The sequence below is a fragment of the Pelodiscus sinensis genome, chromosome 18 (assembly GCF_049634645.1).
Source record: "Pelodiscus sinensis isolate JC-2024 chromosome 18, ASM4963464v1, whole genome shotgun sequence".
Classification (NCBI taxonomy): domain Eukaryota; kingdom Metazoa; phylum Chordata; order Testudines; family Trionychidae; genus Pelodiscus; species Pelodiscus sinensis.
Window position 1 is genome coordinate 4,331,250 of NC_134728.1, and position 14,017 is coordinate 4,345,266.

Genomic DNA, 14,017 nt, shown 5'->3' on the forward strand with positions numbered 1-14,017 from the left:
GCAGAACGGACTTAAACGGGGCCTGCGTGTTGTGTAGTCTTGCCTTAATCTTTGTATTCATGCCCATCCGCATGAAAGATGATATCTGCATATATTTGCATGTATTTGTAATCACACTTAAGCTGCAGCCCTTGGCATGTGCTGTGAGTATCATTGTGGCCCCTGGGGCTTGCAAAGTTGAGTAGCCCTGATCTAAAGGATCTGCTCTAGGAATTGTTTGGAGGCGTTCAGACCAGATGATCAACATGATCCCTTCTGCCCTTGGAATCTAGGAATCACAGTCCCATCAGCAAAGGAAGTAAGCAGGCAAATGTGGCAAGGCATGGAAATAGACTCTAGTATTTCCCTAATGAGGGCCCATATAAATATATATGCAAATAGCTTTTCACACTGATGAGCATGGATACAAAGCACTTCCCACAATGCCCCAGTGCTCCCGGCACCTCCTCCCTGGGGGCTAGAAATGCCGCAACCCTGTCCCCGCCTGATCTGTCTGCTTGTGTCTTTCACTGCTCACCCCGCCTGGGAGACGCCTCGCCGTTGTGGAGCGCGTTCCCAGTGGAGGCCACGTTCAAAGGATCCCACCCGCAGGCCGTGTGTTGAGCCCCACATAAACCCAACCTGCCCCACAGGCCACACACAAATAGGCTGTAAGCAGCCCACAGGCTGCGTGTTGAGTAGCCCTGCTTTGGAGAAACATCCAGTCAGCGATGAAGACTCCACCAGGACCCTGGCGTACTGCTCCCGTGGTTAATTACTCTCCCCATTGAAAATGCGCCCCTCAGTTCCAGTCTGAATTCAGCTTCCAGCCACTGGCTCGTGTTAGACCTTTCTCTGCTAGACGGAAGAGCTCATTATCAGCCAGCAGCTGGTCCTGCTGTTACCCTGAGGCTGCTCTTTATAGACAACTCTACCGCAGGACCCCTCGGGTTTTGATAATGTGCGATGTAATGACATTCCCATGCGCACCCAGTGTTATTTACACATCTAAAATCGGGTGTGAAAGCAGTCTCCAGCTGCCATGGCAGGAAGACTAGCTTCCTTCCCCCATAATGCTTGTCTCTAGCATGGCACGTAGTACAGAAATGGTACCCAGGGGAGCCAGGTCTGGCTATGCTATACAGCTTCTTTAGGGGTCCAGATGCTGAAAGGCAGGGACCCTGCTTCCAAAGATCTACCCTCCCAGTATCCGAGGTTCATGCAGGGGCTGAGACAGCACCGCTCCCCTCGTCAAACCTGGCCGGTGGCGAGTCAAGTGTCAGACAGCAGGGAGCAGATGGGAGAAAGGCAGAACATGAAAGCGCTGGGAATAAAGGCAGCGGCCGGAGTGCGCCGATGGGTTTACGCTCCGATGGAGAGGCAGCAGTTGTATTATCCCAGAGCCCGGGGGCAGTTCTTTAGAAACCTTCTGCTCCCTTCTCCCGATCAACCCTCCGGTTCCCACTCTCTCCTTACTCAAACAGCACTTAGTGTTGAGTGCACACGTCCAGGGGGCCCTGCGCAGGGGCCAGCGTCCTAGAGCAAGAGGGTTCAAGGTACGAGTGGATCAGCTGGCCCCGCAGAAGGGACCAGCAGCTGAGCCATCCCTGGCTCTTCCTCGGAGGACCCGACTGTGTCGGGACACACTGGTGGCGACGGAAGAGACTTCCTGTCTTTGCATAGTGAAGGGCTCACAAGCAGAGCCACCAAACCAAAAGCATCAACTGATTTCCTCCTACGATGACCCTAATTCAGAACCCAGCCCGGCCCCCATCTCCTTCTGCACAGACTAGACCTCTCTTGGCTTTGGCTGCCCACCTCCCCAGAGCTAGCGCTCGCAAAGCCGCCACCACCCACCGCCGAACACACACAAAGAGGCACCACCGAGTCCCCGCATGTTCGCCGACATCTCCCTGCATGTCAGCGGAGCTCCACCGACTTCGACTGCGCCAGCCGTTTATACCAACTGAGAACCAGGCCCTTGCACCAGATCCATCCTTCCCTGGTAGCTCTGCATCAGCTCCATAGGTGGGAGATGCTGGAGAGGAGCAGTCACCCTGGCTGCTGTCTGAGAAGAGGATGAATGAAGGAGAGCGAGCCGGCACTGGGCAAGTGCTCAGGGCCAGCTGTCCTGAGCGCAGTCACATTCCTTCTGCCCTCCAACCTCTGCCACACCTGACTGACTCTTGCTGATCGGAGTGTCCATCCCCTATGCAGCGCTCCGTCCCTTCTGCTTGTTCTGAGCAAGGATGTTAAATGTTGGTTAATTTGCTAGTCGAGTAGCCGATGGAATTTCCATTGACTACTCGATAGGCACTTCTGCGTTCCGCCTTTGAAATGTACACGAGCCCATTTCAAAGTTGGAACTCCGCGTGCAACCCGAGCCAGCGGGATGTCCTGCTGACTCAGGGCTCCACACGCTTTGAAATGCACAACAGCCCGGGGGGGGTTTTCAAAGCTCTTGTGCATTTCAAAGCAGAAGCGCCCGCATGGAGCCCAGAGTCAGCGGGACTTCCCGCTGGCCCAGGACTGCCCACAGCATGCCAGCTTTGAAACGTACAAGAGCTTTGAAAACCAGCGGGGGCCCTTGTGCATTTCAAAGCAGCAGCACCCGCATGGAGCCCAGGGGCAGCGGGGAACTTTGTCCCCTGCTGCCCCCGGGCTCCATGCAGGTGCTGCCGCTTTGAAATGCTGCACGGAGCTGGAGTCAGCTCGGGACTCCCTAGCTGATCCTGGGCTCTGTGCGGCATTTCTTTGGAACCTGGGGTCAGCTGGAACTCCCCTGCTGATTCTGGGTTCTGCAAAAATGCCGCATGGAGCCCCCAGCTGACCCCAGGCTCCACGTGGCACTGCTGCTTTGAAGTACCCCTTCTTCCCCCTGCCTTTGCTGCCTCTATCTGATAGAGGCAGCAAAGGGGGGAAGTGACTAGTCGACTCAACTATCCTATAAGCATTTGCATATCGGATAGTCGACTAGTCCTTAACATCTTTAGCTCTGAGTGCTGGCCAGCTCCCCGGCCAATCAGCAGGGCAGAGAGGACGATTAAGACTTTTTATGCACAGTATTCTCCTGCCAGCAGCACAGCCAACACTCCCCTCCCCCCACGTCATTCTCCTTAGCTAATCCCCTCTTCTATCCCCCACCCCCAAGCCCGTCACTGAGCTGGTTCATTGACACAGCCATGGAGTGACACAGGAGGGCAGAATGGAAAGGGCTCTGAAAAGGGCTTAACCCGCGACAGCAATCGCTGCCCGTCCTTTCCGACGCCGGCCCCGTCTGACCCGGTGTCAAGTGGAGATTGTAACTGTCTCAAAGACACGGAGGTGAAAGGAGCCGTGTTCGCACCCGGCGCACAATCTACGCGGGCACTGCCCCCTTGAGACAAAACCTCAGGAAGCTGCCTGGGGAAACCCAAATTGATAAATAAACTGGAGGCCAACAGCCAGTGGAAAACCTGTAGGTCTCCGTTGAGTGGTCACCAGCTGCCTGTGCTGCTGGAAAGCAGAACTCAGCTGGGACTTAGGACAGCGGTACTAGCCTCGAGGCTAAATTACAGTAGATCCACGTTCTTGGCTCAGGCCCAGACTTGTTGAATGCTCCAGGGTGAGTCCATTAACAGCTCCCTGCCTCTGTTTCCCCACGTGACTCTCTTCGTTTGACTCCCCTGGGAGGTCGGCCGTGGAGCTGAATCAGTAACGCTCGGCTGGGACAGGTTTCCAGGAGAAAACCGCAGTCTCCCCCCTCTCCCCTCCCCGACTCAGAGAACTTTGCTGGATCGCGTGGATTTCACCAAAGCAGGATTCAGAGGAAGACAAAAGGGGAGGGGGCGAGTTTGAGAAGGTCAAAATGTCCCATTTGCAGGGTAGGGCCCTACCGATTCAAAGGGACCTTCTCATGACAACACCCTGCTGCCAGAACCCAGCCCTGCGGCAGCGTCCCCCCATCTCCCTCCCTCCTCTGGAGCAGCCCTTGCACCCAGGAGAAGACGAGGTGCGCCAAGTGGCTTTCCCATTCCCAGCCCGGAGAGGGGCTCGTGTGAATGGGGCCTGCAGAGCAGCGAGAGATGCCGGGATGGAAGAGATACAGGATCATGGGCCCTTTACGTCCAGCGGCTACAACAGGCAGGGGAAGGCTTTGACTCCGCCCCCAGAACGCCTGCTGTAGGCGTACTGGCAGGGGAGTGTTGCTGCCTCTCCAGGCAGTAGCCTCCCCAGGGATTGAAATTAGGGGGGTGTTTGATTTACATGGGGGAGTGTCAGGGCCGATGAGGGGTGAGACCATGAGGGTGAAGGTGGGCTGTATGGCACCTTCACAAAACTGGGGAGGTGTTGGGGAAATTCGGGGGGGTATACACCCCCATGGGGGAGGGGGAACCCCTGCCTCCAGGGATGGAGAGGCCGGGGCCACGTGCCATCCCACCTCCCCATGGTGCTGGGAGAGGGGCTTGGCTCTCAGAGGGCAGGACTTAGGCAGAAGGGATGGGGCTGAGGGCTAGGCTCCCCCCACCCTGGCTCCCCCCACGTTTACTTCATTAGCAGCCATGTCTGGAAAACAAAGAGAAAGAGGCAGAAGATTTTAATCTTCTCCGTTTTCTGCCTCCCTCCCCTGTGTGAATGGGGCTCATCCCGCTTTACCGACAACCCCGCACACCTCTCTGCAGGGCAGTTCTCATCCCCAAAGTCCCGGGGCAAGTCTTGGACTCATGGGCAGAGTTTGGGCTAGGCAGGCTGTGCCAGGATGGGAACACTGACATACATACTGCACCAGTAAAGTGCACCCAGAGTGGACCCAGCTACTGGCCAAGCAGTACTTTACTGGTGTCGCTGATTTCATCCGCCTCTCCCCAAGTGAAACAAACTTGGAAGCTAAGTTTGGCCAGTTTAACAATCTCCATGAGGGGTTTCTGCAGGTCCAGGGGCGGGGCGGATGTGTCACATCCCTTCATACCCTCAGTGACACAACTATGCCAGCAGAAATCAGTAGTGTAGACACAACGGCTGTGTCTACACTGGGCCACTTATTCCGGAAAAGCAGCCGCTTTTCTGGAATAAGCTGCGAGCCATTTCAAAACTTCTCAGCTGGGGTCAATCAACCAATCAGTGGCCTACAATGAGACCTAGCAATTAAAAAAAAAAAAAGAGTGTAAGTTATTCTTTGATTTACTGTCTTTTTTGTAATCATCATAATACTTATTAGAACTTCTAGAGCTGCTTCCAGGCAAAGATTGCAAAATACTTGACTAACATTAATTAAATATTGCAACACTTTTGGGAGCTACGTACAAAGAGGGAAGCTGAAGTAGAGCGATTAAGCCTTTTTCCGAGGGTCTGACAGCAATTCAGGAGCAGAAGTGGGAACAGAAGCCAGGAATTCCAACTTGCAGTCCTTCGTGCTGTACCCCGAATCCATTCCTTTTACATACCTAGGGACGTACCCCAGGAGTAGATGTGAGACTATAACTGATTTTTCAGTTTGGAACCAAAAAAAAAAAAAAAAATCTGAAAAAATTCATTTCAGTTGGAAAAAAATGTTTCATTTAATCCAAAATGAAGTTTTGTTTTCAGATCCTTTCTGGGTGTCCCATTATTTCTTCTTTTTTTTTTTAAATTTAGCTAAATTTTGAAACAAAAAGAGTCAAAATAAAACGTTTTGGGAAAAAAAAGTCAAAAAGTTTCATGTCCAAATGAATTTGAGAAATAATAATAAAAACCCTCGCCTCTTCCTTTTTTTCTCCCTGCACAAAACTATTTCTCAAATTCAGTTCTAATTCATGAATAGTTTTGGTGACCCAAAACATGCCATTTTCGGGTTTTTTTGTTTGTTTGTTTGTTTGTTTTTTGGTGGGGAGAACAGTAAATTCTTGCTGTTCTTCCCAGGAGTCCTGAATTCCAGTCCTCATTGGCCTTCCTGTCTAATCACCGGAGAACACTCCCTTCTTTGGAAGGGAAAGGGTTATGCCTTTCATCCCTTTCTCATTTCAACCTTTATCAGCTGTGACTGGAGGTGAGCCTGTCCTAAATCTTCCTAGGAGACAGTTCTGTGCCCTCAGACTTCACCTAACAGGTTAGCACGTGTGCTTGGAACAGAACAACGCTGGCTGATTCCCCGCCGCCTCCTAGTTTTCTCTCGAGGTGCTCTGATTTATTTCACTGCCTCTCCACTCCTGCTGGAAAGGTCAGAGAGATAGAACAAGGCTCACCTGCTGTCTGGAAGCCTATAGCAGCTGTTGCTTTCCGTGTGGGGTGATATCCGTGTGCATATCAATTCACAACTTAGACAGAGCTGTGTGCATCTTGGCTGGGTTCCGTATGTCTGGGGGGACTGGCTAGGAAAGAGCGGGGAGCCGCCAGCCAGAACAGCACAGGAAGATGGAGTTCACTTGACTCCGTAGCAGCTTCAATCTCCTCCCGCCCCCGCCCGGGCGCAGTCGCTTTTATCACTAGCCGTGTCTTGCTGAAACCTAGGGGTGGCATGAGCTCAGGGCCCCACTAGAGGAGGAGCAGAGGAGGACACGGAAACGGGATTTTGGAATCCTCCATAGGAGACCCCACTTTTCAAGCCAGTGAACGAGGCAGACTGTGCTAGTGCCTCAGGACAGGGAGGGCCTACAGTTCAGCATCAGAGGCGGCTTGATCGTTATCGGCTGCCGCACACTTGCTCAGAACAGACTCGATCTGCCAGTTTCGCCAACCCACTGGCAGCCGTTACCAACCGCCACTAGCAGCCAAATTCATTTCAAAGGCACACAGATTAGACGCGAGATTCCCATCACTGGGCAAAGAGGAAGCATTGCCCAGTGGTTAGATCACTAGCCCTAAGGTATGCTTACACTGCAATAAAACACCTGCAACTGGCCCGTATCAGCTGACTCAGGCTTTCAGGGCTGGGCGATGAAACTGTATGTAGATATCCAGGCTTGGGTAGTGCCCAGCCTCTAGGATCTTGCAAAGATCTCAGATCCCAGCCTGAGCTCAGATGTCTACACAACAATTTTATAGGCCTGCAGCCCAGTCAGCTGATGCAGGCCGCTTATAGGTGTTTTATTGCAGTATAGACATACCAGATATACCCTGAGGCTTTGTCTACATTCGGAATTTTGCCGAAAGAGGCAATGCGAATGAAGCGCAGATTAGCATTTTCTCATGCTTCATTTGCATAATCTCTTTCGGTCCATTTTTGCGCAAGGGGTTTCTGTGCAAAAACAAGCAGTGTGGCCGTGGATGTTTTGTGCAAAAACCCCTTTTTGCACAAGATCCTTATGCCTCTTTCGGCAAAACTCATAGTGTAGCCGTAGTCGGAGAGTCCTGGTTTCAGTCCCTTGCTATGCCACAGATTTCCTACGTGACCTTGGGAAAATCATTTAGCCTCAGGTCCCCAGCTGGAAAGTAGCCTTCCTGCCTTATCTCCCTGCGCTGTTGTGAGTAACCATGAGAAAGATTAGAGGCCGTGAGATGCTATGGGAATAGGGGGCAGCTACGTGCCAAATAAAAATGGCAGATCTTGGGAGCAATCCAGCTCTCCCCACGCAGATCTAGAAAAGCAGAACAAACTAGAGAGGTGAATTTTGTCCCAGGAAAATAAGCTCCATTTAGAATTTGTGAGCAATTTTGCTGTACACAAAAGGGAAGGGCTAAAACCTGGAGAAAGGCAGATGGGTCCCACTTGTTCTGTAGCCCTGCCAGTCTACCCCGGTGCACCTCATTCCTGACCTGTAACTCTCCTGCTAGTCCAAAAACCTCAGAGAGGGAGCTGTGTCAGTCTGAAACTTTAAAAACAAACTATAGTCCTGTGGCACCTTAGAGACTAACCACAATATATAGACTCAAATGAATTGGAGTGGAAACAACAGAAACACACACACACTACACAGTAACACCGCAAAAGAAGTACCTGTCAATTGTAGGACCCTTGTGAATGAGGCTAATTAAGTGGGCTGGATGTGTCGCATACATAGCTTTTGAGGTGCTAGTCTGATCTTCCTTTCACCTTCAGAGATAGGCCCTTGGATGAATCTGTTTCCTCTCTCATCGCCAGTCTTCCTAAAACCGTGCCAGACTGCACAGGCATTTACGAACCGAGACATGTGTCAATAGGGGGCCTCATCACTTATTTCAGTTGCGATCAAAGCAGAATCTCTTAAAATAATAAAATAAAATAAAAAAGCCCAAAGCCTATAATTGACACTCAAAAGAAACATCCAGGTGCAGCGTTTGCATCTGGTCTGTGCGCACGGTTACTGTGGCTGTATGCAGTGATAGGGGCATGAGCAAGGCAGGGAGGGCACCAATGTGTCTCGCACACACAGTTCCAAAAAATCTGAGCCCCAACATCTTGATTGTCCTGAGAAGGATGATCCACTGGTCAGTGGGCTAGGCTAGGCTGTGGGAGACCTGGGGTAGTTCCTGCTTGGCTACAACCATCCTGTATAACTTTGGACCAATCACTTAGGCCAGGTCTACACTAGACCCAGAAGGTCGGCTTAAGGTACCCAACTCCAGCTACGTAGAATACGCTCCCATCTGCTTCCCTTACTCCTTGCAACTGCAAGGAATACGGCATTTGATTTACGGGTCCTAACTACATCTGCTAAACCAGTGGTGTCCAACACACTAGCCACTAGTGGCTATTTGGCCAGTTGAGTGTGGCTAGTTGGCTTGAACAATGTGGCTATTTGGCCAGTTGAGTGTGGCTAGTTGGCTTGAACAATGTGGCTATTTGGCCAGTTGAGTGTGGCTAGTTGGCTTGAACAATGTGGCTATTTGGCCAGTTGAGTGTGGCTAGTTGGCTTGAACAATGTGGCTATTTGGCCGGTTGAGTGGCTAGTTTGCTAGAGCAGTAATCATTATGCTGGCTACTGCTTCAGAACTGGTTGGACACCCCGGCACAAAACCGAACACCGGAATGTTTGTCTCTGGCCCGGCAAGTGAAGATGTGCCTGTAGGGTCTCAGTACCTTTATAGTGGTCCCCAATCTTTTGGGGCTGCCAGGTGCCCGGGGGCACATGCCTGCCTTAGATGAAATAGCCCTTCCATCTCCCTGGACTGGCAATGAGAGAGGAAGTGGGTATCTCAGACCGAGAGGTGTAATCATTGGGATGTGCACAGAGAACGGAGACAGGGCTCGCAGACATACCTGCAGCCAGTATATGCAGCAGCGATGCTAAACTTCATACAAAGCCTTGTGAAACAGGCTTGATGGCAAACAAAAACTGTTTGTCTTTTTGCGGCATTTTCAGCTTTCCCTGGGGAGAGAGACATTTAGCACCTCCTGGTGCAAGCAACTAGCCTGCAATCAAGAAGATGGATTTGTGGTTGAGATTAACTAGAGGCCCTCGCGTTTCCTTTGGTGCTTGCAGCAGAGGAACAAAACAAAACAATCAGACAAGCCAAAAAACAATCAAGGTTCTTTTGAGGCTTCTTAGGATGGGTGACTAAATCGCATCATTCACTGATGGTCTGGGTGACCAGAGGACACGCCCTTGATGCCTTCACCTTGCAAGCCAGGAAAAAAAAACTGGCCTTTGTGTTATTTTACTTTTCACATTCAGCTGATCATAAAATACAGAGGATCTGTCTACACTTGCACCCTCATTTACTAGAGGGATGCAAATGAAGACATTCGAAATTGCAAATGAAGCCAGGATTTACATATCCTGTGCTTCATTTGCATTACCACGTTATGGCGCTATTTCGAAATAAAACACTCTGTATAGACGCATTATTTTGAGAGAAAACCCTTCTCTCGAAATAACTGATAAACCTCATTGTATGAAGAATAAGGGTTATTTCGGGAGAAGGATTTTCTCTCGAAATAATGCATCTACACAGCATATTTTATTTCAAAATAGCGCCAAGAACGCGATTATGCAAATGAAGCGTGTGATTTGTAAATCCTGGTTTCATTTGCATCCCTCTATCGAAAGAGGGTGCAAGTGTAGACATACCCAGACAGGGTGGAGAATTCAACTCGACCCTCTGGGAAAGATTCCTGGGCACTGGAGTGTGAACGATGTGGCTTCCCTGAGAAGGGTGACGCAAGAGCACATCGGATCTTTGACCCCCCCCAAATTATGGCATGGACTTCCCACCTCCAGCCCTCAGTGCAACATGCAGCTCATATTCTGCCTTCCACTGTATCCTCAGATCAGTGTTCCCTGTAAGCTGAGCGCTTGGGCAGCCACCCAGGAGAGATTCCGGTGCTGCCCAGCTGACTAGAAGAGCACCCACAGCCCCTTCAGCGAACAGCATGTGTTTATATCAGTGGTGCACATCTGCACCTGGCTCGGTGCACATAAGAAAATTTATTATGCACACAGATAGAAAAAATTAGAGGGAAAATTGCCTCAGGTACCCATTAGCGTCAGTGAAATTACATGCGGTTAAAGCAACAGCTTGATACCACTGAACCAAATTCATCTCTATTGTCAATGGAGTTACACACTCAATGGGCCAAATGTGTCCATAGTGTATCTCAATATTCCATCCTGTCTTTCTTTAAATTTCCCTCAATGAACATTGTAAATATTATTTTGTTATTTTAAAATTAATTTACATGGAGAGATCAGGCCAGTGGCTTTTCCTGCTATTTCATCTGAGGGAGAGGGAAAAAAAAGTGAGAAAAGAAAACACATGGCAGCTGCTTTATTGTTTCCTGCTCTGAATTCCCAGGTTTGGTTTGAGATTAGGAACCAGGTGAAGTACGAGAATGGAAACGGGACAGTTTGTGTGAGTGGGTGTTCACGTCAGCCAGCACTGTCTGGGGGAAAGTTAGCGCTGGAACAGATCCGTTTGATTTAGCTGCAAGCTTTGGATGATTTCCCACTAGGCCACAGCAGGAAAGCACCCAGAGCAGTGGAAAAAGGCGCTGCCAGGATGAATTGTCGGTGCTGGTTTTAAGGGACAGATCCTTTGTTTATTAGAGCTGTACAGAGCTGGGACAGATAATATTTCAAAGGCCCTGCCCATTAGGAAAGGAAAATTGGGGTTTCATTCCACCCTGAACACCACTACAGAAAATCAAGGCATGGAGGGTCAAGGGCTCTCAGGCAGCAAGATCAAGAGAGCCTCAAGCACTCTTGTGTGTCAGGATTTAGCCTAAAGATCTGGTTCCGGCCTCTCCTCTAATCAACAGCCCCCTATTAAGGCTGCCTGATCTATGCTCCTGGCTCCAAGTCTTTGGAAAGAACCGTTGACCTGCGGGGTCCCCTGGCTGGGTACAGTCTCCTAAATAATCCTGGGGACCTTTCATGGGGGGATCTCTAAGCGCTTCACGCCCTGCCCGGCTGGGAGGGAGGTGACTATCCCTGCGCCCCTGCTGCAGAGTGGCAGATGCTCTCTGCCCTGGACCAATCCCAATCTGGGCTGCCAGTCCTGCCCAGACGGTGACAGAGGAGAACAGATGGTCCCTGCTCCCCCAGGAGGCAAACTCTCAGCCCCTCCAGCTGGGGCAGCTCCCGGGAATTGCCCTGCCTGGAAGGGGCTCGAGGGCAGACTCCGGGGAGAGCAGCCCTGGGAAGGGAGACCAAGGGGCACAGAACCTGGTGCCTGCAGGTGCCCCTTGTGACCCTGTCCAGCCCGTTGCCCCTCTGCCTGGGGGCCACTGAAGTCTTCTGAAGTACAGCAGCCCCCCCTTTCCTATAGCTCCTCTCTAGTCTGATCCCCGCGCCCCAAGGGTCCAGCCCGGAAAGGGGGGTGGGGTCCGGCACCCTCCCCTACGCCCCTTCCCCCTCTCTCGCTTTCCTGGCCGGCTCCAGGGCCAGGACCACCGCTCCCCCCCGTTATTTACTACACTCCTTTCAGCCTGCAAACCAGCCCCCCCCCCCCCGGCTCCGCGCAGCGCAAGAGAAAAGGGGCCGGGGAGTAAAACCCCCCTGCCCCAGCCCGGCTCCAGCAGCGCCTCGCCCCCCGTTACCTTCCATCTCCTTCGGGTCGCCGCAGCTCACGTTCAGAGCCGCCGCTCGGCCTCTCGGGGGGCTGCGCTTGGCTCGCAGGTCCGCGAACATCGGGCAGCCGGCTCCCAGCGGGCGCAGCAGCGCGCCGGGGAAGGGCAGGTCCCGGTGCGCCTCCTCCGGCTTGGCTACCCCGGCTCCAGCCGCGGCCGCCTCCCCTGCTGCGTGTGCGCCTGCCCCGCCGAGCCCCCCTCCGGGCACTAAGGAGCCGCCGCCCCGGCCCCGATCGCTGCCCGGCGGCCGAGCCTGGGTGCCCCCGGGCGGAGAGCCCCGCTGCGCGGCTGGCTGGCGGGAGGATGCCCGGGCGCCTGCATCCCAGCAAGGTCACCAGCCCAGCGCACCCGAGCCAGGGCGAGGTCCCACCCCCGGGCCTGTCTCCTTGGCCGGTCCAGGGGGGGCAGGCTCCGGAGAGGCGCGGGGGCCGCGGCTTCCTTCTGCGGCGGGATCCGCCCGGCCCCGGTGTAGCGGTCACCCCCCGCCGGCACGGGGCGTCTCCTCGGCGCGCTCGGCAGGGCGCTGGTAGGTTTCCCTTGGCCACATGTGCCGCCGCTGGTGGCTTCGCGCAGCTGCTGCACCCTGCGCTCCTGGCTGCGAGCTGGAGCCAGGCGGGCGAGAGAAAGCGGCTCCGCTTGCACCTGACTCGCCCTCCCGCTTTCCCCGACCGCCCCCTCGGGGCAGGAGCAGCCCCCGGGATCCTGCGCTCGCCCGGGCACGATTCACGCTCTTCCCTTCCGCCTGCGGTTTCACCTGCGAGGGGAGGGGCCGGCTTGAAGGACAGGACCTTTGTGGAAGCAACAGCGGCGTGCAAAAGGGGTGGCCTGCCCGGCTAGCCGCTCATTTGCATCTCATTAGGGAAGCCCAGGCTGTTGCCCAACCGGGAGTGCTTGGCAGGGGGGGGGCGTGTCCAAGCGGCTGGGAGAGAGGCAGCGAGGAAGGTTCACACAAAATCTCTCTCCCCCCAGGCATGGGTGTGTGTGAGTGTGGAAACCAACCACTCAGCTGCCCGGTATAAAATAGCCTGGGCCTGCCACAGCCTGGCAGTTAATCCTCACATGGCCTGGAAACCACAAACCCTTCCCTAGCAGACAGCCCCCTGCTCTTCCCGCACAAAGCCTCTCTCAGCTCCCAGATCCCTACCCATGCGCGGGGACCTTTCTGCAGCTCCTGGCCCAGGTGCCCTGCAGTGAAAGGAGGAGTGATTCACTTCTGATCTGTGCCACAAAGGCATCCTGGAAGCGGCTGGAAGTGGGAATGGGGGGGGGGGGATCACACACTTGCTTCTACCATGGGACTGAGCATTTTGGGCACGTGGGTTCGTAGCGTTGATTGTGGTTTTCCTAAGGAGTCTGCATTCAACTGGGAAGCAGTGGCCCTGATGGAGCACCTTGATAGCTGCCCTAAGAGCATCCCGCTGCTTTTAATAATAGTGGTGATATACCAAGCTGATTGTGGCATAAGAGCCATTCAGATCAATGGGCTGCAGGCTCACGTGAGTCTAAGGCACCTTTTAAAATGGGGTTGGACCCCTAGGCCCTTCCCAAAATGTCCCTGTGATTAATAAATATGGTGCCATATTCACACCACCACTCCAAACAGCCCCTAACTCCACCACTCCCAATCCCAGCAGTAATGCTAAACCAGGCCACCAGCCCCAAACCTCGCTCTAAACACGGCCACTCAAGCCACAGCCCATGGGCTGCATGCGGCCCATTTGTTTGTGGCCTGCGGGACGGTTTGGGTTTACGTGGGGCTCAACACGCGGCCTGAGGGTGGGATCCTTTGAACTGGGAACTCCACTGGGAACACGCTCCACAATGGCGAGACGTCGCCCAGGCAGGGTGAGCAGTGAAAGACGCAAGGGGACGGGCTGGCTGGAACAGGCGGGTACAGGGTGTCGGCATTTCTAGCCCCCACAGAGGAAGTGCCGGGAGCACCAGGGCATTGTGGGAAGTGCTTTGTATTCATGCCCATCAATGTGAAAGAAGCTATTTGCATATATTTGCATATATATTTGCCTGTATATGCAAACGCCCTCAAGTTGCAGCCCTCAGCATGTGCTGTGAGTATAATTGTGGCCCCCGGAGCTTCCA

The 14,017-nt window shown here is 53.2% G+C and overlaps 1 protein-coding gene across 2 annotated transcripts in view; it reads right to left on the bottom strand.

Moving 5' to 3' along the window:
• SAMD10 (sterile alpha motif domain containing 10) overlaps positions 1-12,755 on the bottom strand; it is a 51,008-nt gene extending 38,253 nt beyond the window's left edge. For both annotated transcript variants that reach the window (XM_075901010.1, XM_075901011.1), the window contains exon 1: positions 11,891-12,755. In XM_075901010.1, coding sequence (XP_075757125.1) covers positions 11,891-11,981 — 91 coding nt within the window. In that variant the 5' untranslated portion in view covers positions 11,982-12,755. The remainder of the gene's footprint in view (positions 1-11,890) is intronic.
• Positions 12,756-14,017: the final 1,262 nt, after the last annotated feature.